General features: G+C 46.1%; 1 protein-coding gene and 1 long non-coding RNA gene across 5 annotated transcripts in view; one reads left to right on the top strand and one right to left on the bottom strand.

Moving 5' to 3' along the window:
• The first annotated feature begins 6,304 nt into the window (after positions 1 to 6,304).
• Positions 6,305 to 26,854, top strand: part of SVOP (SV2 related protein) — an 81,170-nt gene continuing 60,620 nt past the window's right edge. The window contains exons 1-2 of the mRNA XM_058691043.1: positions 6,305 to 6,624; positions 24,915 to 25,075. Coding sequence (XP_058547026.1) covers positions 6,590 to 6,624; positions 24,915 to 25,075 — 196 coding nt within the window. The 5' untranslated portion in view covers positions 6,305 to 6,589. The remainder of the gene's footprint in view (positions 6,625 to 24,914; positions 25,076 to 26,854) is intronic.
• On the bottom strand, positions 9,890 to 24,929 carry LOC131489184 (uncharacterized). 4 transcript variants are annotated; one of them, XR_009250423.1, is made up of 5 exons: positions 24,787 to 24,915; positions 19,303 to 19,436; positions 16,792 to 16,969; positions 12,117 to 12,218; positions 9,890 to 10,423 (listed from the first exon to the last, which is right to left on the bottom strand). It is a non-coding gene; the product is annotated as an uncharacterized LOC131489184 (long non-coding RNA). The 4 variants fall into 4 exon arrangements; XR_009250424.1 differs by lacking the exon at positions 12,117 to 12,218 and having other exon boundaries at positions 9,890 to 10,207; positions 24,833 to 24,929; XR_009250421.1 differs by lacking the exon at positions 12,117 to 12,218 and having other exon boundaries at positions 9,890 to 10,207.

Genomic DNA, 26,854 nt, shown 5'->3' on the forward strand with positions numbered 1-26,854 from the left:
TTTGAAAAAAATGATGGCTAAAATGTGATGGGAAACACATCCAAGAAGTTCAGGGAACTCCAAGGAGGATAAATTCTACACATCCAAGAAGTTCAGAGAACTCCAAGGAGGATAAATTCTACACATCCAAGAAGTTCAGGGAACTCCAAGGAGGATAAATTCAAAGAGATTCACACCTAGACACATAATTAAGCTGTCAAAAGACAAAGATAATTTTGGAAGCAGAAAGAGAGGTAACTCTCAAACAAAAGGAATCTCAAAAGATTAACGACTGATTTCTCATCAGAAACCATAGGGAACAGAAGGCAGTTGGATGATATGTTCAATGTCCTAAAAGAAAAAAGAACTGTCGATCAAGAATTCTGCATCTGGCAAAACTACTCTTCAAAAATGAAGGAGAAATTAAGATATTACCAGATAAGCAAAAACTGAGATTTGTTTCTAGCAGTCTTGCCCTGCAATAAATACTAAAGGGAATCTTTCAGATTAAAATGAAAGGACACTGGGGTACGTGGGTGGCTCAGTAGGTTGAGCGTCCAACTTTGGCTCAGATCACGATCTCACAATTCTTGGGTTCGAGCCCCACGTCGGGCTCTGTGCTGACAGCTCGGAGCCTGGAGCCTGCTTCGGATTCTGTGTCTCCCTCTCTCTCTGCCCCAACCCACTCACATTCTGTCTCTGTCTCTCTCAAAAATAAACGTTAAAAATTTTTGGGGCGCCTGGGTGGCTCAGTCAGTTGGGCGTCCGACTTCGGCTCAGGTCATGATCTCGCGGTATGTGGGTTCGAGCCCCGCGTCGGGCTCTGTGCTGACTGCTCAGAGCCTGGAGCCTGTTTCAAATTCTGTGTCTCCCTCTCTCTCTCTGACCCTCCCCCGTTCATGCTCTGTCTCAAAAATAAATAAACGTTAAAATTTTTTTTTTAATTTTTAAAAATAAAAATAAAATGAAAGGACACTAGTTAGTAATTCAAATCCACCTGAAGAAATAAAGAGCATCTGTAAAGATACTTTCAAAGGTAACTTTGGTACTCAAAGGTAAATATGAAAAATGGAAAAATGTGTTTTTTGTTTGTAACTCATTTTTGTCTTCTGACTTAAAAGGCAACTACATAAAGCAATAATTATAAATCTATGTTGAACATTGTGTGCCCACACAATGCATAAAGATGTAATTTGTGGGGTGCCTCAGTGACTCAGTCAGTTAAGTGTCCAACTCTTGATCTCAGCTCAGGTCTTGAGCTCAGGGTCATGAGTTCAAGCCCCATGTTGGGCTCTGTGCTGGGCATGGAGCCTAGTTTAAAAAAAAAGATGTAATTTGTATCATAACAACTTAAAAGGTGGGAGAAATGAAGATACACAAGGGCAAAGTTTTTGTAGAATAATGAAATTAAGTTGGTATTAATCCAAACTAGATTGTTATATATTGAGATGTTAATGGTAATCTTCAGGAAACCACTAAGAAAATGACTAAAATATATATACAGTGAAGGAAATGACAAAGGAATTAAAACGGCACACTAGAAAACATATATTAACACAAAACAAGACAATGATGGGGGGAATTGAGGAACTAAATAGACATAAAACATAATTTGTTTTCTACATGATCAGTGATCACATTAAATGTAAATGGACTAAACTCTCTAAAATCCAGAGATTGGCAGAATGGATAAAACAATATGATCCAACCGTATGCTGTCTACAAGAGTTTCATTTCATTTTATTTATTTTTTAATGCTTATTTATTTTTGAGAGAGAGAGACAGAGACGAAGTGTGAGTAGGGGAGGGGCAGAAAGAGAGGGAGACACAGAATCCAAGGCAGGTTCCAGGCTCTGAGCTGTCAGCACAGAACCCAATGTGGGGCTCGAACTCATGAAGTGTGAGATCATGACCTGAGCCAAAGTCAGACGCTTAACTGACTGAGCCACCCGGGCACCCCTACAAGAGTTTCATTTTAGATTCAAAGACACAAATAGGTTGAAAGTAGAAGAATGGAAAAGGTCTTGCCATGGAAAGAGTAACCAAAAGACAGCTGAGGTGACTATGCAAATTTGAGACAGAATAGACTTTACGACCAAAAAAATTGTTACTAGAGACAAAGACATTTTATGATGAGAAAAGGGTCAGTCCACCAAGAAGATATAACAATTGTAAGCATACACACACTTAACAACACAGCCCCAAAATACATGAAGAAAAAGAGGACAGAATTGAAGGGGAAAATGGACAACTCAAGAATAATAGTTGGAAGGGCACCTGGATGGCTCAGTCAGTTGAGCATCCGACTCTTGATCTCAGCTCAGGTCTTGATCTCCGGGTGGTGAGTTCAAGCCCTGTGTTGGGTTCTGGTGGGTGTGAAGCCTACTTAAAAAAAGAAGGAGAAGAAGGAAAAGGAGAAGGAGAAGAAGGAAGAGGAGGAGAGGAAGAAGGAGGAGGAGAAGAGGAAGAAGGAGGAGGAGGAGGAGGAGGAGGAGGAGGAGGAGGAGGAGGAGAAGGAGGAGAGTTGGAGATTCCAATACCCCACTTTCAATAATGGATAGAACAACCAGACAGAAAATCATCCAAGAAAGAGAAGTTTGAGCAACACTGTAGACCAACCATATCTAGCAGACATCTATAGAACATTCCCCACAACGACAGCAGAATACACTTGCTTCTCAAGTGCACATGGAGCATTCTCCAAGATAGACTATACGGTAGACCATAAAGTAAGTCTCAGTGAACTTAAAAAAGATTGCAACCATGCAAAGTATGCTCTCCAACCACAATGCAGTGAAATTAGAAATCAGTAACAGAAGGAAATTTGGGAAATCACTAAACCGACGGAAATGAGATAACGTGTTTCTAAATAATAAATAGGTAAAAGAAGAATTAACAAGGAAAATTAGGAAACACTTTGAATGAAAGAGATTGAAAATACAAGTCACACTACTGCAGAGAAAAGACCATCACTTCTTCCATGTTGACTCATACCTTGAACGGCTTCTGTTTGATAATCTCGTCCTCAGGTCTCGATAGGCGTCCTGCCTGCTGATTCACATTTACCTCTTGCTTATTTTATGTCCCTCTCGCAATGCAATGTCTGAGGGATCATGGTTTTATTAGGAGAGCTTTAGAGTTGGTCTTTTGAGCCAGCCTACCAAAATGCAGGAAGAAAAACAGGACAGGACTGAAGGAAAAAACAAGTTCTCTCTGCCCTCTTCAGGCCTCTCTCCTTGTAGATTAGACATCTTGTGCTTCATAGGAGAATGAGACTTGTGACCAAGGGACTCTTTGAAGTTGTAAGCCTTTACATTTTTTAACAGGGCTTAACCTCCTAGCCAAGCCTTCCCTTTCTACTGGCTCCTAGGGTAAAGTCAGTAGGTAATTAAAAGCTCCCAGCACAATGCCAGGGACCTGGGAATGACTCCGGGTGGAACTGCCACCCTACCAGCCTGGCTAGCAGAGCAGGGATCTACCACCAAAGGTCTATTGTCCCCTTTCGGTTTTTTATCCAGTTTCAGAGAAAGGAAAAAAAATACAAATCTATTTATGAATTTAAATCCACAAGTTCCTTTTTAAAAATTAAATGCCATTTTTATAACTAGTGGAATATTACCTTAATAATAGTAAGAGGATTTAGAACACAGTTGACAGGAGAACCACTTGTACACGACACACAATTGTATCGTCAGTATCTCAGGCTCAGGGGCAGCTTGTCAGTCTTTATTCCAGCCCCTATTGATTTGTTTTAAGAATCTGAGGTGAGAGATCGTGATGCATTACTCTGATGTGAAAGAAAACCCATCTGGCTTTTGGCATGCCCCCATTTCCCAGACAGATGGATAATGTGGTTAGCTGGAAGTAACTGCCTTTATAATATTCACATCTGCTCAAGGATGTCTCAAAGATCAGAGGTCTGAACAAACATGGGTCGTATTTTTCTTGGCAGATGATCTAACCCGGATACAACTTTAGAACAGGGGGGCCCAGTATGGTCCCCAGAGCAACAGAGTCAGTGTTGAACCGGGGAGCCTGTTCAAAATGGAAACTCTCAGGCTTTCCCCCAGACCTGCTGGATTAGAAACTCTGGGGGTGGGGGACAGCCATCTGCATGTTAACAAGCCCTCTGGGGGGCTACCGACTGACACGCGAAGGTGAAAGCCACTGCTTTAGAAAGCTATAACCATATTTCTAAGAAAACAGAGAAAACATTAATTCTGTAAGATCTTTTAAATGCCTGTGATGTGCTAAGTACTGTTCTCCCAGCTCTGGGGGTTGCGGGGGGGTGCCTCCAAAGTCTCCAGAGAGCAGGGAGGGAATCTAAATGTGGGAAGCTTGCTGTAGGCTGACTGCAGCCTTGATAGGGCCCGGCAGGCTGCCTGGAGGCCCCAGTCGCTAGTGGCCAGAGAAAAAGGCAGACCAATGGTTGAGGAACACAACTTCCCTCTTCCCCAGGAAGCTGGTGATCCTGCTACGTGAAATCTCTCCTTTTAACTGTTGAACAACTTGGAAGCCAAATGTTGTGATTATTAAAAAATTATTATTTTTTTAACAAAAGAACAGCTCTATTGAAACGCAATTACATACCCCACAATTTGCTCTTTTTAAGCATATAATTTGATGACCAGTTGATGAACATTTGCGTTGTTTTCCACTTTTCGGTATTATAAATAATGATGCCATGAACATTTGTGTACAAGGTCTGTGTGCACTGCGTTTTCATTTTTTAGGGGCACATACCTCTAAGTGGTATCACGGGGTCATGAGATAACTCAGTGTTTCCATTTTTGAGAAACTGCCGAACTGTTTTCCACAGAGGCTGCCCCATTTTACCTTCCCAGCAGCCGTGGATGAGGGGAATGTCCAGTCCCACATGCTCACCAACACTAGCTATTGTCTGGCTTTTTAATTTTAGCCATTCCGGTGGGCGTGGTGGGATTTGTCACTTTGATTTCCATTTCCCTCATGACTAACGATGTTAAGCATTTTTTCAAGTGTTTATTGGCCAGCCACACATCTTCTTTGCAGAAATATCTATTCGTATTATTTGTCCGTTTTTAAATTATGTTGTTGTCTTTTTTACTATTGAGTTGGACGAGTTCTTTATGTTGTTTGAAGTAAGTCTCTTATCAGGGATATGATTCGAGAATATTTTCTCCCGTGCCATGGGTTGTCTTCTCTTAATTGTGTCCTTTGTGGCATAAAAGCTTTTAACTTTGATATAGTCCAACGTATCTAATTTTTTCTTTTGTCACTTGTGCTTTGGGTGTTGTGTCTAAGAAACCACTGCCTAACTCAAGGTCCTAAGGGTCTACTCCTATACTTTCTTCTAAGAGTTTCATAATCTTAAATCTTTATCTTTAAAGTATTCTTGTTAACCCTTCAGACTACTCAAAACACATCTCTGTGTGGATCTACCTTACAGTTGTGGAGTAAACGACTGTCAAGATTTGTCTGGGACTCAGGGCTTCCCAGGACCTGGAATTTCCAGTGCGAAAACTCAGGGTCCTGGGTAAACCAGGATGAGTTGGACACCCTACCAGGGCGCCTCCAACTTGCCACCTCTAATAGAAACCATTTCCCTGGCTTTCCGTGGCTTACAATAGATACTGAATCCCTACTCACCTGAATGAAAGATCAGTTTGTTTTCAGTTTAAGGAGCATTTATTGAGTGCACACAATGTAAAACCCTGGGGTTGAGTTTAGTGAGGGATATTAAATTCCAATTTCAGTGCCCATAAATAAAGTTTTATTGTTCTAGGCCCTTGGGGTGCATCAGCAAACCTTTATGGAGCTTAAGTTCTAAATAGGGCAGCTATTCTAGCAGGAAGGGAATGGTGAAACAGAGAGGGAGGATTTTTGAAGGCAGGGATTTGGTTTTATTAATCTTTGATTCCCCGGTGTCAGGGCTATAGAAATCAATAATGCTTGCCGAATGAATGAAGTGAGTGATCTTTGGCCTTCTCATATTTAACTTTTTTTTTTTTCTTGATTCATTTCACTGGACCTGGCAGCCCCCTGATGACAGTGACATGCCTAACTCGTCGTCTCGCATATGCCCCAGTGCCTGTTACAATGCCTGGCATGCAGTAGGTGCTCAATAAACAGTACCCTAACTCATGCGTACTGTCTTTACATTTTTCATTCCCTTCGTGTGCTATACCAGCCTGGGTTTCAAGAATATCGAACTGAAAACAACATAAACGAATCCCTACAAATAAACATTTAGAGAGGCGGTGTCAGCCGAAGAGCGCTCATTGGTACCTCGACAGCCATTTCACAGGCTGGTGTGCCCTATAGGCACCCAGTAAAACATCACCAACCACGGAGAGCCTGTAAATTCCTCTAACCAGAAGGGCTCTCCCCGCCCCCTCTCCCCGCGCTGCCTGCTCTGCCCTCCGCCTCCTCCTCTCCGCCCACTCTCCTGGCGGCGGCGGCTTTGTCTCGTGGGCTGGTCCCCGGCGGCTCCCTCCCCCGAACAGCTGCCGCCGAGGGAGGAAGCGGCGCGGGAGCTGTCCAGCACCCCGGTGCTGAAACCCCGACCGCGAGCCATCCACCAACACCATGTAAGGGCCATGAAAAGGGCTCGTCCTGGCGCAGCGCGGACATGGAGGAGGACTTATTCCAGCTCAGGCAGCTGCCGTGAGTATCATGGGGGCGAGTGCGAGGCAGACAGGCTTTCCTTTAAAAAATGAAAACCTGCAAGGGGGCATCTCTGCATGGCTTCTTGAATTGAAAAGGAACTGTTTGAGAGGAAAGAATTAGGCCCAGAGGAGACAAGCCATTTTCCTACTCCAGGAGCCCAGCCTCTGTATCTCTGATTCAGTTCTATTTTTCAGATCCGTCAGAGTCTTATGGGGAACAAGGGGTGTTATGTTTTCCCTTTTAATTGCTCGCGATCCTAAAGGGATTTTTGAGGTCTGTGTTTTAAGAAAGCGTTAGCTGCTGTTTTGAAATGTGGACTGAATTGATGAGTCCATATGCAATGACATCGGTTTTTCCCAGCCCTTCTCCAAGGCTGTGAAATCCCTAATTTTTCTGCAAGGTCTTTGGGAAGGGAATGATACCGATGTTGCAAAGTGGTGTCTAAAAAGCCGGAATACCTTCCTAGAGGGGAGGCTTGGGCAAAGTCTTGTTGTTTATGAAGTGTGTGAATGAGAGGGCTGTGCACGGTCGCTGAAACCTCTTGCCTTCTTCTGAATGAAAAGGTTTTTGTAACAGCCAGCTAGAGTGGGACTCGCTGTCGATGGCTATCCTCAAGAACATCAGGAATACAAAGCTAGAGGATGGGAATTTGTAAGGAATGTCAAATTTGCTCTGAGAATCTTGGGGGAATAAAACCAAGCAACGGAAAGGACAGGGGCCTTGTAGAGGGGGCTTACGGATTTCTCCTACTACAAGCCGATGGTGATCTGTTAAGCAAATCCCAAGACTATGAGATGGGGCATTAACAGGGATTTCTGTTTTAATTTTTAGAAGCACCAGCTATTTGGATGATACAAGCAGACATTGTTTGGATTTGTTGGAAAGGATACATCGTTGTTAGTATACGTGTGTTTTCTTGGCTTAAAAATTTTTTTCCTCTCTAAGCCACCGAGAAATTCTCCCAAGTGACTTTTAGTGTGACTGATACAGCTCTCTGAGGCTCTGAAACCTGAAGGGTACTGTAATGTTTACTTCTCAATCAGTGTAAAATTAATTTTCATTTAAAAATTTTAATTATTCTTTTACGTTTTTATTAATTGATCCACAAACAGGGTATCTTATGTAATGTAGGGTTATTTCACAAATGCTAAAGGATGCTCAGTGTTAGAATTTCCAGAGGTCAATGTATGAATACGTAAAAATATTCATACCTGAGTGTAAATCTCTTAAGGGAAACATACCACTTTCGTTGAAAATAAATAGGTCCAAAAACCAACCTATTATCGCAGAATAAAAAGTAATTCAGAAACTGAAATATGAAATCTAGTACCTAGAATAGGAATACAATATATATTGGATCTGCAGTTTACTGAGATAAATTTTCAAAAAATGTCAGAGCATGTGAACTTTGCAGATTACTCAGAGACTCAGGTATAGACATGACACTATTGTGACAATTCTTTCAATTCAAAAAAAAAAAGGCAAAAATAATCAGAGGATTTTATTTATTTAAAATTTAAAGTTAATTTAGTTTTTTATACTAATGTACAATATAAGGCACTAATAGAATGTGTACGGAGGATAAATAAAGTTCAAAAAGAAGCTCAAGAATAAAAAGTAAGTCTCTCTCTTCCCAAACTGCAGGTTAAGTTTCTTGATTGTTCTCCCTGATATTTTAACAGATAAATACATGTATTATCCATTAGAGAGGCCAAATTGTGTACCAAGATCGCTGGCTCTTGAGTGAGACAGCCTTGAGTTCAGATCCTGACTTTGCCACTTTCTGCTTATTTGACTCTGAGCAAGTGACTTAACCTTTCTGAGATTGAATTTCCCCAGCCATAAAATGGGGCTCATAATAGTACTTGATTCACAGAGTTGCTGTAATGATCCAGTGACATGACGTGTGCTGAATGCCTGGCAAACACAAAGCATTTGACGTATACTAACTGATATTATTATTACATCTTAAAAAAATCATTTATAAAAATATATAGAGGCTCCCTATGCTGAAAGCTTCAAAACTGTAATCTGCAATTTGAATGAAGTCAAAATTAGCCCTGAAATGTGTTGACCACTATTTATAAAAAAAGAAGTGAAGTAAAAGGAACAGCCACGTGAATCTGAGTGGGTTACAAATCACGACTTAGATGTTTTTTAAACCACACCCTGTGTATATTGTGCACAGATTGCAGGCAACAGATTTCCTGAGAGCAATATGGCTTAAAGAAAAAATCAGAATGCCTTGTAGAGGGTTGGCAAGAGTGAACTTTGGAACAGGCTCAGTCTCATGGGAAGCCAAGTGTTAATAGATTATAAGCCACTAAGTAGTTTACAGGGTTTGGGGAGGGGGAAAGGGGATAAGGATGCCTAAGAAAACAGTCCCGCCTTGCAGTTGGAAGCTCCTTCACACAGCTCTAGGATGGTTCATTTCAGGCTCCAAACAACCTCTGCTTTTCACCTGCTGTCCATTCAGGCGCAGCACCATGTACAGGAGATTCAGGAGGCTGAGATTTTATATCCAGTTCTGCGTTATTGCGTGTCCTTGTGCAAGACTTTTCTGGGGCTCTCCTTTCTAGGATGATTTCTTGAAAGCAACTTTTGCAGACTACATTGGTTGACTGGGTGATTGATTCACTCATTTTATTCATTTGGGCACCACCCTAGGTACAAGGGATTCTACGACTGAATAAGATAGACATGGCCCTTGCCATCAAGGAGGTGACAATCTAAAGCTGCAATGTCCGATATGGTAGTCACTAACCATATGTGGCTATTTACATTTAAACTTAAATTATGCAATTTGTACGTAAAATCATTTCTATAGTATAGTATATAGCATAAAATATAATTTGTAAATCAAATACGCGGAATTTGAAAAAGTCAGTGTCTCAGTTGCACCGATGACATTTCAACTGCTCAATAGCTACATGTGGGGACCCCTGGGTGGCTTAGTCGGTTAAGCATCTGACTCTCGATTTCAGCTCAGGTCATGATCTCACAGACTGCATCCCTGCGTTGTCAAGCTGCATGATCAACAGCACAGAGCCTGCTTGGGATTCTCTCTCTCGCTCTCTTTCTGCCTCCCCCCACCTCAAAATAAATAAATTAAAAAAAAAAATAGCTACATCTGGCTAGTAGCTACCATATTGGACAGCACTGGTCTAGTGCTAGGAGAGAGGCAGACCTTGAACACATCTTGCACAGTAATTATGAGAATTGTCTTTTTTTTTTAAATTTTTTAATGTTTATTTTATTTTTGAGAGACAGCGTGAGCAAGGGAGGGGCAGAGACGGGGCCCCTGTAGTGTGTGACAAGGAGTTGGAACTTCAGACTGTGTCTGCCCAGTTCACTTTCTTCCTCTCTCCTTTCTTACCAACTTTGTCTTCAAGATTAAACTCAAGTGCATTACCTCAATGAATCTTCCACTGACTTCTCCTGAGCTTCAGCAACAGCAGGGGTAAAAGTGTGGGCTGTGAGGTGGGCAGATGTGAGTTTGAACACCTGGGTGGCCTCGGGCCAGTGACTTCATCTCCCAAAAGCTGGGTGTTCCTCTGTCAAGTCAGGATAATGGCCGTATCTGCAGGGCAAGGCTGTTGTGAGTGAGAATCAGAACAGTCATCACTGAGAAGCTCTTAGCTCAGTGCCTGGCTCCGAGTTAGGGCTCAGCGAATGGTGCTGGCGTTATCTGTCTTCCTTCACTCTAGATTTGTTTCCCTTATCCTCAAATATCACCTGGAAGCCATGGTCTCTTTTCTCAGAACACGAAGAAAATGCTCCCCAAAGGGGGAGATTCCTGGCCAAGGAGGAGAGACGGAAGTTCATTATCTACTCACTTCAGGCAAAAAGCAGAGAGTTGTTTTAATAGCCTAGGGATCCTCAAGGTCAACCCACCGAAACCTTTTAAAACCTCAAGTTCAAAGCTGCTCACACCCCATCATTTCAAACACATGCCAGCCTGCCTTACCTCTAGGGGATATGTGTTTTAGTGACTTAAAGGGGAACAATCTGGAGGCCAAAGAAAGAATGTCCCCTTGCAAAGAGGCCATTGCTTGGGTGATCTTAGGTTTTAGGGAGGATTGTCGCAGGGTCTGCTGGCCCGGAGAGTGGTACTCCAGCCCCTGTGAATCTCTTCTCCGTCTGTCTTTTTTTTTTTTTTTTTTCTTTAATGTTTATTTATTTTTGAGACAGAGACAGAGCATGAATGGGGGAGGGGCAGAGAGAGAGGGAGACACGGAATCGGAAGCAGGCTCCAGGCTCCGAGCCATCAGCCCAGAGCCGACGCGGGGCTCGAACTCATGGACCGCGAGATCGTGACCTGAGCTGAAGTCGGACGCTCAACCAACTGAGCCACCCAGGCGCCCCCCTTCTCCGTCTGTCTTAAAGAATTATGCAGATCTGACTGTGAATCACTGTGTGATCTTAGGCAGCGTATTTAGTTTCCTGAGACCTAAGGGGTTCCCCTGGCCACCTTGAGAGGCATTCTCAGCTTTAAGATTCTAAGCTCCCTAGATGGGTGCCTGGTACCATCCTGGCTTATGGAAATTATTCTGCGATAATTACTAATCATATCTCTTTCACTCTGTAGTACGTGGTTTCTCAACTTTGACATTGTTCACATTTCAGACCAGATGGTACCTGGTGGGGGGGGCGTGGCTATGCATTATAGGATGTTTAGCAGCATCCCTGGCCTCTACCCACTAGATGTCACAACCTGTCCCCCCAAGTTGTGACAATCAAAAATGTCTGCCGACATTGCCAGTGTCCCCTAAGAGACTAAACTGTGCCCCGATGAGAACCACTGCTCGAAAGTGTTTTAGTTTAGGTAATAAATTATTCAGTGTCGCATCTTTGGGTCTCTCTTCCAACCTCATTTCCTCTGACCTTAGTCCTGTCAGGACCCTAGTACGTGCTCTTTATGCGCCTCCTTCCACCCTCGGTATACTGTTGGTAAAAAAAACCATGAGGTCCATAAGGACAAGAGCTCCGTCTGACACACAGAAGGTCCTTACAGCATGCTTGCTGGGTGAATGCATGAGTCAGTTACAAAGACAAACTACTTGGAAAGGTGTAGCACAGCTCTCTGCTCCCTGTCCCCCCTCCACTGAGGCCATGGCACAGAATGAGCAAGTGTGGGGGCTCTCGACTCAAGCAGACCTGGATCCAAATCCTGACTTTCCTGCTAAACTGGAAGGCCATCTTTTCTTCTCCAGGCCCCAGTTTCGAGTGCTTGGTAGAGTTACCTGCACAGAGTAAGGGCTAAATAAATGTTAACCGTTGTTTATTTGTGATCGTGGCCTTTTGTCCAGAATATAAGCTAGTGGTCCACTACCCAGGGAACAAAGTCAATGCTATTCAGGTCGATGGAGGTGGTAGGAAAATACAGAGAACTAAAATCCACGGAGAACTAAGCTTTCTTCTAATTATGGACGTCTAGAGATTCTGGAATGGAAGGGATCTTAAAGGCCATTGCATCCAACCCCTCATACCTTATCGCCCCAACCCAGGGCAGGAGGGCATCAAGCGGTGGCTTTCGAACATCTGTGGCCACCCTCAGTGGGTTATTAAAATTCAGATCCCTGGGCTCTACCCTGCAGAGATGCACAAGCCTTAAATCAGGAGAATGGCCCAGGAACTGGCATTTTAATCAGCTCCCTAGGGGTGTTCTTGGCCGCAGAGAAGCATCGGCTAATTGGTTAAGACTGTGGGCTGTGGAACTTCTCCGGCCAGGGACTGTAGTACACTATATTCTCTCCAGGGATCCTGAGCCAATTGATGTGATGTCCCCGAGCTTCTATTTACTTGTCTATAAACTGGGCATATTAATAACACCTCCTTCCCAGGGTTGTTGAAGAGATTATAGAAGATTGTAAGTATATATAGCATTTAGGTGTGCTGAAACGCTGCGTGTTAAATATCATTACCCTTAGGTCCACTCGTGGATACCCACCCACCTCTCCTAGACCGTCTCTCATAAAGGAGAGGCCCACTGCCTTCGAAAGCAGCCTTTTTCATCTCTGGACTTCTTGGCCTAAGAAGGCTCCCCATGCTGTGCTGAAATCTGCTTCCCTCTCCTCTATCCCCAGAAGCTCAAGCTCTGGTCTCAGGGTCCGAGTTGAACAAGTACCATCTTTCACGTGCCTAAATTTGAAATATTTGAAGACAGAGGTCCAGCTCCTGAGAAGACGCTTCCCGAATCGCACGGCTCAGGGAGTGCCCAGGTCTTATCTCGAAGGGAAACAAAAAGCGAGTCCATTTTTAAATAACCTCGGCAATCTCCATTGCACTGGGCCCACGGTATCGAATCCCATTGGCCAATAGGTCTCAGATTCCTAAGAAGCCCCAACGCCACGCCGCTGAGCACGTGGGACAAAACCGAGGGATGCTGGTCCTCAGCGCTGACCGACTGCGTTCCCCAAATGAGTGGACACTTGTTATGCCTTGTAGACGGGTCTCTCAGGGAAGGGGTCTTCCTCTACTCATCGGTGGGGGGTGGGTAGGGAGGACAAATAACAAAAGCTTCACCCCCACCCCCTTCCCCGGTTTAGTCCCCCTAATCCAAGCCACCATCACCTCTCACACAGCCAACTGGACAGCCACCTCCCTGGTCTCCCTGCTTCCTTCCTTGCCATCTTTCTGTGTTAAACATGCCTCTTATTTTCTATATTCTAGTGTTTTGGCATCTTGGGGCCTTGCCGATCCTGGAGGGATTGTCCCTTCCGGAATTAACTAGTCATGATTCATCTGCCAGTGCACTTTTCGTACACAAGGTAACCAACCCAGAGCCACTATCCACCTGTCCTAATCACCCCAAGGCCAAGTACCAAGCACCCCCTGTGCCCCAGGACCTGCTGAGATTATCCACACTGAAATTACTCAAACCTCAGCCCGCCTACCCGGACTCGCCTACTCCTTCCTGTGGAAACCAGGATACGGGCTCTTGCCCACCTTTCCCCCTCACCCTCCCTGCCTTTTTACCAACTCAGGTGCGTCCCCATATGGCGCCTGAGGTGTGGCAGGCTCTTCTTGTGATTTGGGAGAACAGAGTGTATTCTTTACCAACAGTTGTCTCCTGGTCCGTCGGTCTTGCTCTCCCTCAATAATATTATAACCTGTATTTTAAACCACCCTCCACAATCTGTTCTTCCTCTTGTGGAAACATGTGCCTGAGTGACCTTCTCAAAACTCAACTCTGATCATCTTCCACTGTCTCTTGCCTGCTTGAAACCTTTCAATGGCATCCCCTGGGTCTTGGGATAATGTGGAAAGTCCTCACTGTGGTGTCCAACGCTTTGCATGACCCAGCCTGTCTCTGCGACCTCCATGCCTTGGCCCTGCCTCTGGGCCTTTGCACCAGCCATTCTCCCTGCCCTCTCTCCAACTGTGCCCAACTCTCCTTGCCCTCTTGATCTCAGCCTCCTTAGGGAGGTCTACTCTGACTCCTCCTTCTGCCAATTCTTTACCTTCCCACTCCTTTCCTTTCCTCCTCAAGATCCATTCATTGGCAAATGTATTATAATTTCTTCGCTTACCATCTCCCCAACTAGAGCACCCACCCACCAACTAGAGCATGAGGGCAGGGACCACATCTATTTTGTGCCTTTGGCATCCCAGCACCCAGCACACCGTCAGCACTCAGTAAACACCGAAATTACCGAATGATTGTGCCGGGCTGTGCAAGACGCTCTTGTCTATATCGACTCCTTTCATCTCCTTGGCAACCCTGTGGGGTGGGGATTACCATCTCCATCCAATCAGGGAGGCAACCAAGACTCAGAGAGGTAAAGTAACCTCCCTAGGGTCACACAGCAACTAAGTGGCATGGACAAGGAATCCAACCACAGGTCAGTCTGCTTGCCAGAGTTGGGCTCCCTTCCTCCCTAGGACAGACCATGTCTCTTCATGACGGGACACTATCTGCCACCCTGTGAAAATCACAGTGAGGTGTAAGCTTCCTTTTCAGTCTGGTAGATTCGCTAACTCGGGGGATAAAAGCCCAGAAGCTCAGATGAAAAGAGAAAAAACTTCCGTATCTGAAATACCCTAACCAAGGCTCAGACCCTAATTTAAGGAACTAGAGTGAATTACATGATGGTACAAATAAGATTTTTGACAGCCATTTCCTCAAGCTCTTCTCTTCTTTAAATAGCAAAATTATGTGAAATAAATGTTCCCTGCTATTTTGGTAAATTACATGCTGTATATACACAACAAATGCCAAGAAATTTTGTAAGCCAACCTGTTTCCAAGCCCTCATACATTTAACATATGTCATTGCGATTTTCTTTATCTTTCCTATCACATTTCCCCCCTTGGGAAGTCTTGACTCAGAGAGTTGATAAATACTTTCAGGAACCCGACCGAGTCGAAATGTAGTCTGGTTTTCTGAGAGTCATTTAGTGTCAAAGGTCTCTCTTTATGTCTGTCTTAAAACAAGTTTTCATAAAGAAAGATGCGCTGGCTTCTTGGGGTTTGCCGGAGTGGGGATGTGAACAGATCCTGGTTTAAACCTGCGGGGAGCTAAGTCACTTTCTCAAGGTCATATTTCACAAGGGTCAGTGTCCTCTGAGCTCAGGCAGAAAGGCGATCCGAGCGGGACCAGGTGGAGGGAAGGTGGCATTTACTCAATGCCCGTGATTTTCCTGTTCCTTCCTCAAGCTCAGTTAACCTCTATAGCGGTCCTGCAAGCTCCTTGTCATTCCCATTCCACAGATGAAAGTGTCTGCACCGTGCTTAGCAGGTGCCACATTATCAACAAGAGCTCTGGAAAGAGTTGCTGTTGTTACTTATATTACAAAAGCAATAGATGTGCAGGTTTAAAATTGCAAACGTTAGAAAGGTCCAAAATGAAAAGTAGAAAAATGTCCTGCCCATCCAGAAAGTCCCCATTTCCGTGCAGTCCTTCTTCCCAGAAGAGACCAGTCTGTGGTTTCTTATGTATCCTTCCAGAACGCCCAGCACAGTGGAAGAATACTCTATAGCATCGTTTGTCCAACAAAGGTGCACACAAATTATCTGGGGACCTGGCTAAAATGCAGATAGATGCTGATTCAGTAGCTCTGGGTCAGGGCCTGAGACTCTGAATTTCTAACAAGCCTCTAGGGGATGCTGGGGCCCCTGGTTCAAGACCACACTTAAATCTTAGTAGCAAAGAACCTAGATCACGTAACCATATTCTAGCATATTTAATAACGAACCCTGACAATCTTTTCCTGTTGGCTCTTAGAGATCAACTTGTGTGTGTGTGTGTGTGTGTGGGTGTGTGTTTATTATGGCAAAATATACGTAAGATAAAATTTACCATTTGGACAATTTTAAGCATATGGTTAGTGGCCTTAAGTACCTTCACGCTGTTAGGTAACCAACACTACCATCGTTTCCAGAACTTTTTCATCTTCCCCAGCTGAAACTCTGTCCCCATTAAACACCAAATCCCCCTTCCCCCCAGCCCCTGGCAACTGCTATCCTACCTTCTGTCCCTGTGAACTTGACTATTCTAGGCCCCCTCGTATAGGCACACTCGTACAATATTTGTCTTTTCACGCCAGACTTATTTCATTTAGCATAATATCTTCAAAGTTCATCCATGTTGTAGCGTGTCAGAATTTTCTCCTTTTTAAGGGCTGAATAATATTCCGCTGTATGTCCAGACCACATTCTGTTGATCTGTTCGTCCACTGATGGACCCTTGGATGGTTGAGATATCATGATAGGGATCAACAAACAGAATTTTTTAAACATTCTCTTAAGTGGATGCACCATAATCTATGTAATTACTCCCCTCCTGATGATTACTGCACACAGCATGCCAGCACCAGAAGAGAATATAGCAGAGCGGCTGGGAGTGGGGACTCTGAAGTCAGATGGCTTTGCCAAAGTCTGGCTTAGACACCTGCTGGGTGACCTTCGTGCAGCTCCTGGCCCCTCTGGGCTTCACTGTCCTCATCTGTGAAATGGGGTTAGTGACGGTGAAAAGTACATAAGGTAATCAGTGCAGAGCACAGGCATGGCACCCGACACCCGGCAGGCTAACAACCCTTATCAGCCGTTGTTTGTATCGTAAGCCATTGCCTTCTCACGTCTGTCCCTGCAACGAACTGCCAGCAGCATAATTCTGTGTGGGAGCACAGAGCACTGAACATTTTGAAAGCTATCACAGAATACCTTCCCCAGAGTTGCAGTGGTCCCTTTAGTCACAGAAAGAAGTGTGGAGCCCTTGGATGGTCCTTGAGGAGAGGATACGATACAAGCAGGATCCCGAGGAGATTGTCGGGCTTCATGGTCATTCCCTCTGCGATGTTACCTCGGAGTCAAGGGTGATCCATTCATCTTCCCTTCATCCCTGAAAATGAGGTGATGACACATGTAAATGTCCATTTCCTTCTCGGGGAGCCTGGGTGGCTCAGTCGGTTGAGCGTCCGCCTTCAGCTCAGGTCATGATCTCACGGTCTCTGAGTTCGAGCCCCGGTTCGGGTCGCACTCTGTGCTGACAGCTCATAGCCTGGAACCTGCTTTGGATTCTGTGCCTCCCTCTCTCTCTGCCTCTCCCCCGCTCACGCTCTGTCTCTCAAAAAGAAATAAACGTTAAAAAAAAATTGTTTTAAATGTCCATTTCCTTCCCTTTTCTAATACTTCTCTATATTTCTATCTCCCATGAATACCTAGGGGACTGTTTATGTTTCTGATGTGGGGGTTGCTTCTTAGGGACAGGAAGTCCCACTTACTTGAAATTCCTTCCCATTTAATACCACCCCTTACTCAGAGGGTTGCAGAGTTGAAATGTTACCCCCGCACACGCCCCTAGCTAGCCTTTCAAAGGTGTTTTTTTTTTTTAAGTTTATTTACTTTTGTTAGAGAGACAGAGTGTGAGAGGACGAGGGGCAGAGAGAGAGGGAGACATAGAATCTAAAGCAGGCTCCAGGCTGTGAGCTCTCAGCACAGCCTGATGCGGGTCTTGAACCCACAAACGGCGAGATCATGACCTGAGCTGAAGTCAGACACTTAACCGATTAAGCCTCCCAGGTGCCCCCAAGGCATTAAAAAAAAGTTCATTTATTTATTTTGAGAGAGAGACAGAGAGAGAGCACAAGCAGGGGAGAGGCAGAGAGAGAGGGAGAGAGAGAATCCTAAGCAGGCTCCGAGCTGTCAGCATGGAGCCTGACACGGGGCTCGAACTCACAAACCGTGAGATCATGACCTGAGCCAACGTCAAGAGTCCAACAGTTAACCTACTGAGCCACCCAGCCGGCCCTCACGGCACTTATCTGTAGCCTTTCTCACAATGTGTAAGACAGCTACGTGTGGGCACACACACCTTTTTCAATGCCCGCCTCCCTCCCCAGCAGCAGACCATGAGCCCAGCAGGAAGGAACTCGCTACGAGGCAGGTGCTCAATAAATATTTGTTGAATAAATGAACAAATGGATTCCAGTAACATCGACGGCAGTATTAAAGATTGAGGGATTTGGGTTTTTTTGATGGTGAAATACACAAACAAAATTTATCGTTTTAATTATTTGTAAGTGTACATACACTCGCCTTGTTGGGCAACCGAGGACTATTTTGTCTTCTCAAAATGCAACTCTGACCCCCTTAAACACGAGCCTTCCATTCCTTCCCAGCCCCGCCCCCACCACCCCTGGCGATTGCTATTCTCCTTTGTCTCTGTGAAATTGATTTCTCCAAGCATCTCGAAAGTCGAATCATGCAGTATTTGTCCTTTTGTGACCGGTTTGTTTCACTTAGCATGGTGTTTTCAAGGTTCGTCCGTGTTGTAGCATGGATCGACGCTTCACTCCTTTATAAGACTGAATAGTATTCCATTGTGTGGCTAGGACCCCGTTTTGTTTATCCATTCATTCATCAGCTGAGAGACACTTGGGTCGCTCCCACCTTTTGGGGCTCTCATGACTCATGCGGCAGTGAACTTGGCATATATTCACAATGGCACGCAACAGTTACCTCTATCTGGTTCCAGGGAATTTCCACCGTCTCAAAAGGAAACCCGGTACCATCAGGCAGCCACTCCCCCTTCCCCCACCACTCCCAGACCCCGGTGAGCGCTAACCCACCTTCTGTCTCCATGCATTGGTCCATTCTGGATACTTCACGTAAATGGAATCATGCAATATGCGGCCTTTTGCGTCTGGCTTCCTTTGCCCAGCTTCACATTTCAACGTCCATCTGAGTTGTGGCAGGTGTTGGTGATTTGAGGACTCTTACGCAGCGGTGGGCTATCGACCACTCAAACCAGCCCTAAGAGCAGATTGACTGTTCAACGTTCAGAACATTTTGGAGCCTGTTATTTCACCATCGGCATGTTGAACTTGGTCGCATATACACCCTGGATATTGTCACATGTTACACATCCTTATGGCCTGGGGGGTTTTAGCTGAGATTCAGTCTATGGGCACACCACTGGCCTGAGAACAACCCCACGGTCTCCCTCAGCATGCCCCCCAAAGCTATCCCCAAGGAAATGCCTGGTCAGAAGAAAACAGTGTTCTTGCTGCTTCAGCAAAGCCCCAGACCCCAGCTTCTAACCAGATTTCCGGGCCCAAGGCCTTTGCTCCCAGGGGACACCTACCTCCCAGCTCCAGGCAGGGGCATCTATCTGTCCTGTATCACAGGGGTCCTGGGCCTCTCGGACCAGGTAGAGGGGCTGCAGACACCCACCTCCGCCGACAGAGTAAGGGCTCCGATCCTCGGCACGACTGCTTCCTGATCGGTACGGGGCAGGCGCGCAGCAGAATCGTTTGTTTGGCTCTGTGGCACGAAATCAGTCCGCACATCAGCAACGGCAGCACCACCTGGGAACGTGTCAGAAATGCAAAATCTCAGTTCCCAGCCGAGACCTTCTGAATCAGACCCTCTGGCCGTAGGGCCCCGCCATCAGGGTTGTGACCAGCCCTGTAGGGGTTCAAAGACTCCATTCAGCTAAAACGCCCTGCAGCAGTGTGATGACCTGGGAAGTGGTCAGCCAGGCTGGAATAGAGCTGTGCCTTCTGATTCCCGCTCTAGAACACATCGTTTCCCACTGCCTGGCAAGTCTCCTACATGTAGGCCAGCTCAGTTCAGGCATCACCTTCCTTCCCCAGACGCCTTCTCCCTGGGGAGAGAAACTGATGCCCAGTGATTAGGACCTAGGGCTCTAATACCAACGCCAACCCGGCTGAGGCCTCAGCTCCTTCAAGCTGTGTGACTTTGGATGAGAGCCTTCACCTCTCTGGGCATCGGTTTCCTCATCCGTGATGTGGGGATAATAGCGGTACCTAATTCATAGGCTAATGGTCAGGGTAACAGGCGAGAATGTAAAAGGCTTATAGCATAGCTCTTAGCACATAGCAAGTGCTCAGTAAAAACAGCTCTGTAGTTTGAGAACTAGTATCTAAGAAGCTTGAGGGAGGGGAATTTGAGGTGTGCACAGTGCTTTAAATTTGTTTGCACAATAACTCTGGAGGGGCTTATTTGTAGCAGATACCATTGGTGCCGGTCCCAGATCCCCTCTACCAGGCTGGTGAATCTCCCAGGTGCCATTAGGTTTGGCTGCTTATAGCTCCCAGCTGTGGTCCGCTCTGAAGAGTGCCCTCAGCTGAGGGGAGCCGCCTCACCTGGGGACACCTAGGAGGCTATGCCCTCCGCCCCTGTGGTGACGTGCTAATGACTGACGCGAGCCCAGCCTCCAGACCTCCGGGTGGGACCATCCTGGTGGCATAATTCCCACTCCAGAGCTCCCCAATGGATCAGATTTCAGCAAAAACCACATCCCCGCCTTGTCCTGCCTCCCTCACTTCCCAGTGGAAGTACTTCCTTAACAAATCATCGCGCAAGAATCCCCAGCTCATTTTTGCAGCGATCGAAGAATTCATCATGAAATTCATCCGGAATCCCATGGAACCCAGAACGGCCAAAACAATTTTGAAAACGAAGAACAGAATTGGAGGTCTCACACTTTCTGATTTCAAACCTCACTACAAAGCGACAGCGACGAAAACAACGTGGTACTGACCTAAGGAAAGACATATAGACCAAGGGAATGGAGTAGAGAGCTCAGAAGTGAACCCAATGGAATGGAGTAGAGAGCTCAGAAGTGAACCCTAGGGAATGGAGTAGAGAGCTCAGAAATGAACCCTCATGTGTAACGGTCAAGTGATTTTTGACGAGATCATTCAATGGGGTGAAGGGCGGTCCTCTCAAACAATGGTGCTGGGAAAACTGGATGTCCACATGCAAAATAAAAGCCGGACCCCCACCTTATGGCATATACAAAAATCAACTCAAAACGGATCAAAGATCTAACCCTATAAAAAGCTCTTAGACAAAAATATAAGGAAAAAGATTCATGGCATTGGAACCGGCTGGACCATATCACAATTAAAAACTTGTGTACATCCAAGGACACAATCAACAGAGTTGAAAAGGCCACCTGTGTAAAGGGAGAAACTATCTGTAAATCATATATCTGATAAAGCATTGATATCCAGAATATATTCCCAATACACCTGATTTAAAAATGGACAAGAGCCTTGAACATGTTTTCAAAGATATACACATGGCCAACAAATCGGTACTCAATTTTAGGGAAATTCAAATCCAAACCACAACCAGATACCATTCCACACCCATTAGGCTGGCTTTTATTTAAAAAAAAAAACAAAGAGGGGCGCCTGGGTGGCGCAGTCGGTTAAGCGTCCGACTTCAGCCAGGTCACGATCTCACGGTCCGTGAGTTCGAGCCCCGCGTCGGGCTCTGGGCTGATGGCTCAGAGCCTGGAGCCTGTTTCCGATTCTGTGTCTCCCTCTCTCTCTGCCCCTCCCCCGTTCATGCTCTGTCTCTCTCTGTCCGCAAAATAAATAAAAAACGTTGAAAAAAAAAAAAATTTAAAAAAAAATAAAAAAAAAACAAAGAAAAGAAAAAAGAAATAGTTAAGTATTGGCAAGGATGTAGAAAATTGGAACATTTGTGCATTGATGATGGAAATATAAACTGGTACAGCTGCTGTGGAAAACTATATGCAGGTTTCTCAGAAAATTAAACATAAGATTACCCTATGGTCCAGCAATCCCACTTCTGGGGATAGAACCAAAAGAAGGGAAAGCTGGGACTCAGATACACGCACACCCACGGTCCCAGCAGCGTTATTCACAACAGCCCGAAGGTGGAACCACCCAAGCATCCATGATGGGCGGATAAAAAAAATTGTGGTATGTCCATACCATGGAATATTATTTACCCTAAAAAAGGAAGGGCATTCTGGCACGTGCTACGACGCGAATGAAACCCGGGGACATGATTCTGAGTGAAAGAAGCCGGTCACAAAAAGCACAAATACCGGACGATTCCACTCACGTGAGGCACGTAGAAAAATTCAATTCATAGAGACAGAATGTGGGATGGTGGGTGTCAGGGACTGGAGGAAGAGGGGAACAGGGAGTTAGTGTTTAGTGGGTAGAGTTCCAGACCAGGAAGAGGAAGAGCCCTGGAGATTCACGGTGGTGATGGTGGGACAACAATGTGAATGGACTTAATGCCATACGATTGTACACTTACACGTGGTTAAATGGCAAATTTTATTTTATGTGTGTTTTACCGCAATCGAAAAGGAAGAGAATCCCACCGTAGGGTCTGTGTCTCAGGCATCTGGCTCATGACGCAATTATCACACCCAATTTATAGAGGAGGTAAACTGAGGCTCAGAGTGATTGTTATATCTTATCGGCCGGGGATGATAATAGTCACTGCCATTCAGGGTTTTGTGAGGATTAAATCAACTAATGACGCGTGTAAAGACCCCTGATCAAGGAAGAGAGTTACCTAGGAAGATGTGGGAGAAGGAAATCAGAAAGGAGTCACGGCAGCTTCCACTGAATTATGGCCAAACGTTGGCAATCTTATGTCGTGCAACCTGACAGTAATGTTCGGCCCTTAAGCTGGACAGTGGAGCAAAAATATTTCTGTCATTGTTACCTATACGCTTGCATATGTTTTAAATATTTCAAAATAAATTTTTTATGGAACGAACGTCAGAGTAGGTAGGGAGCAATAGAAGGGTTTGGAGAGAGAGCGTCCCGTCTTTGGCCGGGAATGCAAGGTTTTGATCTGACAGAAATGGGGTTGAACCTTGGCTCTGTGTCACTTTAGCCATGGCTGTGAGAGAGTCACGTGACTTCTGGGGCCACAGTTTCCTGGTCTAGTAAAGAGCTGGTAAGGATCCCAACCTCGACCGTTGTGCGGATCCGAGCGCTTGGAAAACAACACCCAGAATGAGGCACGGAACGTAAGCTCGGTGCTGCCAGCCGGGGGTGGTGATGCTAGACGGGATGGAGTGAGAGCTCCAGGCTTCAGTCAGACCAGACCAGCCTGCAAACCCTGTGTTCTAGGTCTGCCCCAGGCGAGCCTCACAGCTCAAGCTTTCCAAGCCCAGCCTTGTCCGTGAGTGGTGTTTCAGGTATTTGCAAACTCGCTGTGATTTCATCTGCTTTTTCTCTTCTCCAACTTCGTAAGCAGGACGTGTTCCCCCTGCTTCTATGCCAGAGCACCAGTTATTCTCGGTGAAATACAGGGGATCGTGCAACAATTAATAATGATAATAGTAACAGTATGTTTTACTTAGATATTTCTTCTTTTCTACCTCTTTATTTTTTTTTAATGTTTATCTTTATTTTTGAGACAGAGAGATGGAGCATGAGCGGGGGAGGGGCAGAGAGAGAGAGAGAGGGAGACACAGAATCTGAAACAGGCTCCAGGCTCTGAGCTGTCAGCACAGAGCCCGACGCGGGGCTCGAACTCACGGACCACTAGATCGTGACCTGAGCCGAGTCGGACGCTCAACTGACTGAGCCACCCAGGCGCCCCTCTACCTCTTTATTTTTTTAAGTTTATTATTTATTTTGAGAGAGAGAGAGAGAGAGAGAGAGAGAGAACCAATGGGGGAGGGCAGAGAGGGGGGGACAGAGGAGCTGAAGAGGGCTCTCTGCTGTCAGCACAGAGCCCGATGTGGGGCTCAAACTCGTGAACCATGAGATCGTGACCCGAGCCGAAGTCAGATGCTTAACCCACTGAGCCACCCAGGCGCCCCTCCTTTTTTAGCTTTTTAAAGCATTGCCCAAATTTGCCCTCTAGGCCTTCATGCTCATGACTTCCCAGACTTCTTTTTTCAAAGCCCTAAGAGCAACGGGCATTACTCATTCAACATCGCTCTCTCCCGTGACCCTTGGCTGAGACGCCTCTGTTCTGTCCCCACCGTGACCCCAAAACCCACCACAGGGCTGGCGGACGGTAGGAGTTTTGTGTTTGGGAGTGAGGGAGATGGAAGGACACAGGTAATTTTACTGCTGAGCCCCAGATGAAGAGATCGCCGCTCAGAGAAACCAAGACTTTTCCAGAGTAACAAGAAATAGTATCATTTGAAGGAATGTATTGCAGAGCGGAGTCTGTGGGTCTCAAACGCGAAAGCCTACAAGCCCAGACAAAAGGGACAAGTGCCAAGTAAGAGGAACAGAGAACGGGTACACGTGGCAAAAGACCCTCCAGGCTGGAGGTAATTTGGAGAGGAAGGGACTGTGATCAACCATGGAGTGTGGGTCCCATCTACGGGGAGCCCACTACCCAGATTGAGCCACATGGCTCCCTTACAGGAAGATGAGCCCCAGGTGACCAGTGCTCCACTCTTTTTTTTACCTAATCTCTCCACCCAACATGAGGCTCGAGCCCACAACCCCAAGATCAAGAGTCGCATGCTCCACTGACTGAGCCAGCCAGCTGCCCCAGACACTCTACTTTTTGAAGGGACATGAAGAATCTGGCTTTCTACAGTACTTCTCCCAATTAAAAAACTTGGGCATCCACTTTAACTATAAAAAAAAGACTGTAAGGGGAACTTTTTTGTGGACATAATGTCACCCCTTAGGTGACCACAAATTGTTACCCCTGACACAGAGAGAGGAGTCTAAATTCCGAAACACGTGTGATTCCAAACAGTATTTACATCTACAGCAAAGATATCCTCTTTCACATAGCCTAGCTCGTGTATAGGGTCCCCCTGGAGTTGTGCAGTGCCCAACCTGTACAAATGTACGTGGCAGCCCTGATACATTAACTCTTAAAGCTGTCACACACACACCCCCACCAGTCCAACTCAATGGAAATGCCACCCCCTACCTGCACATCCATTCGATTCTCCGGACCATGAGAAAAAGCCTTTCACCTGTCTTGGGCACAAGAGCTGTTCAGCAAGGGCATTGAAGGGAAGTTCTAGCCATCATGACCAGATTTGCTCTGTTCTCTAGGGTGGTGAAATTCCGTCGCACGGGCGAGAGTGCCAGGTCAGAGGATGACACGGCTTCGGGAGAGCATGAGGTCCAGATTGAAGGGGTCCGCACGGGCCTAGAGGCTGTCGAGCTGGACGATGGGGCAGCTGTGCCCAAGGAGTTTGCCAATCCCACTGACGGTGAGGGGGCTCTGCATTTGGGATGTCAGCCTGGGCCACAGCCAGGGGCTCTGAGGTGCCAGCGTTACCTCCCCAGATAGCACTCTCAGAGGTATCTAGGGAAGGGACAGTTAGGAGGGCCCAGAGGGCCCAGAGGTGACACTGGGAGTGTGGGCAGGCCTCCATGGCTGACTCCAGCAGATAAGGTTACATCACAATCCCTGCCAGTCCGCTTCATTGCACAACACTCAGCTGAGGACAGCAGCGACGATGATGATGATGGTGATGATGGTGATGCTAGTGGTGATGGTGATGATAGTGTAATGACGGTGGTGAGGTGACAGTGATGATGATGGTGAGGAGGAGGAGGGGGAGGGGGAGAATGATGAGGAGGAAGAGGATTCTGATGATGATGGCAATGATGATGATGGTGGTGATGATGGTGATGGTGATGGTGTTGATGAAGATGGTGATGATGGTGGTGATGATGTTGATGATGATGGTGATGATGGTGATGATGGTGATGATGGTGGTGATGATGTTGGTGATGTTGGTGATGAGGGTGGTGATGGTGATGGTGGTGATGGTGGTGATGAGGGTGGTGATGGTGATGATGATGGTGGTGATGATGGTGATGGTGATGGTGATGGTGGTGATGATGGTGGTGATGATGGTGGTGATGGTGATGATGGTGGTGATGTTGGTGATGATGGTGGTGATGGTGATGGTGGTGGTGATGGTGGTGATGATGGTGGTGATGATGGTGATGTTGGTGATGGTGGTGATGTTGGTGGTGATGGTGATGATGGTGGTGATGGTGGTGATGGTGATAATGTTGGTGGTGATAGTGATGATAGTGTAATGATGGTGGTGAGGTGACGGTGATGACGATGGTGAAGAGGAGGATGATAATGGTAGGAAGAGGATGATGATGGTGAGGAGGAGGAGGATGATAGTGATGATGGCAAATGATGGTGATGGTGACAACGGTGATGGTGGTGGTGATAAAGAGGATGGTGATGATGGTGGTAATTATGGTGATGGTGGTGATGATGGTGGTGATGATGGTGGTGATGATGGTGATGGTGGTGATGATGGTGGTGATGATGGTGATGGTGATGATGGTGGTGATGATGGTGGTGATGATGGTGATGATGGTGATGGTGGTGATGGTGGTGATGGTGGGGATGATGGTGGTGATGGTGGTGATGATGGTGATGGTGGTGATGATGGTGGTGACGATGGTGATGGTGGTGATGGTGGTGATGATGGTGATGGTGGTGATGGTGGGGATGATGGTGGTGATGGTGGTGATGATGGTGGGGATGATGGTGATGGTGATGGTGGTGATGATGGTGGTGACGATGGTGATGGTGGTGATCGTGGTGATGATGGTGGTGATGGTGGTGATGATGGTGGTGATGATGGTGATGGTGGTGATGATGGTGGTGATGGTGGTGATGGTGATGATGGTGGTGATGATGGTGGTGATGATGGTGATGATGGTGATGGTGGTGATGATGGTGATGATGGTGATGGTGATGATGTTGATGATGATGGTGATGATGGTGGTGATGGTGGTGATGGTGGTGATGATGGTGATGGTGATGGGGGTGATGATGGTGGTGATGGTGGTAATGGTGATGATGGTGATAATGTTGGTGGTGATAGTGATGATAGTGTAATGATGGTGGTGAGGTGACGGTGATGATGATGGTGAGGAGGAGGATGATAATGGTAGGAAGAGGATGATGATGGTGAGGAGGAGGAGGATGATAGTGATGATGGCAAATGATGGTG

The sequence above is a fragment of the Neofelis nebulosa genome, chromosome 11 (genome assembly GCF_028018385.1).
Source record: "Neofelis nebulosa isolate mNeoNeb1 chromosome 11, mNeoNeb1.pri, whole genome shotgun sequence".
NCBI lineage: Eukaryota > Metazoa > Chordata > Mammalia > Carnivora > Felidae > Neofelis > Neofelis nebulosa.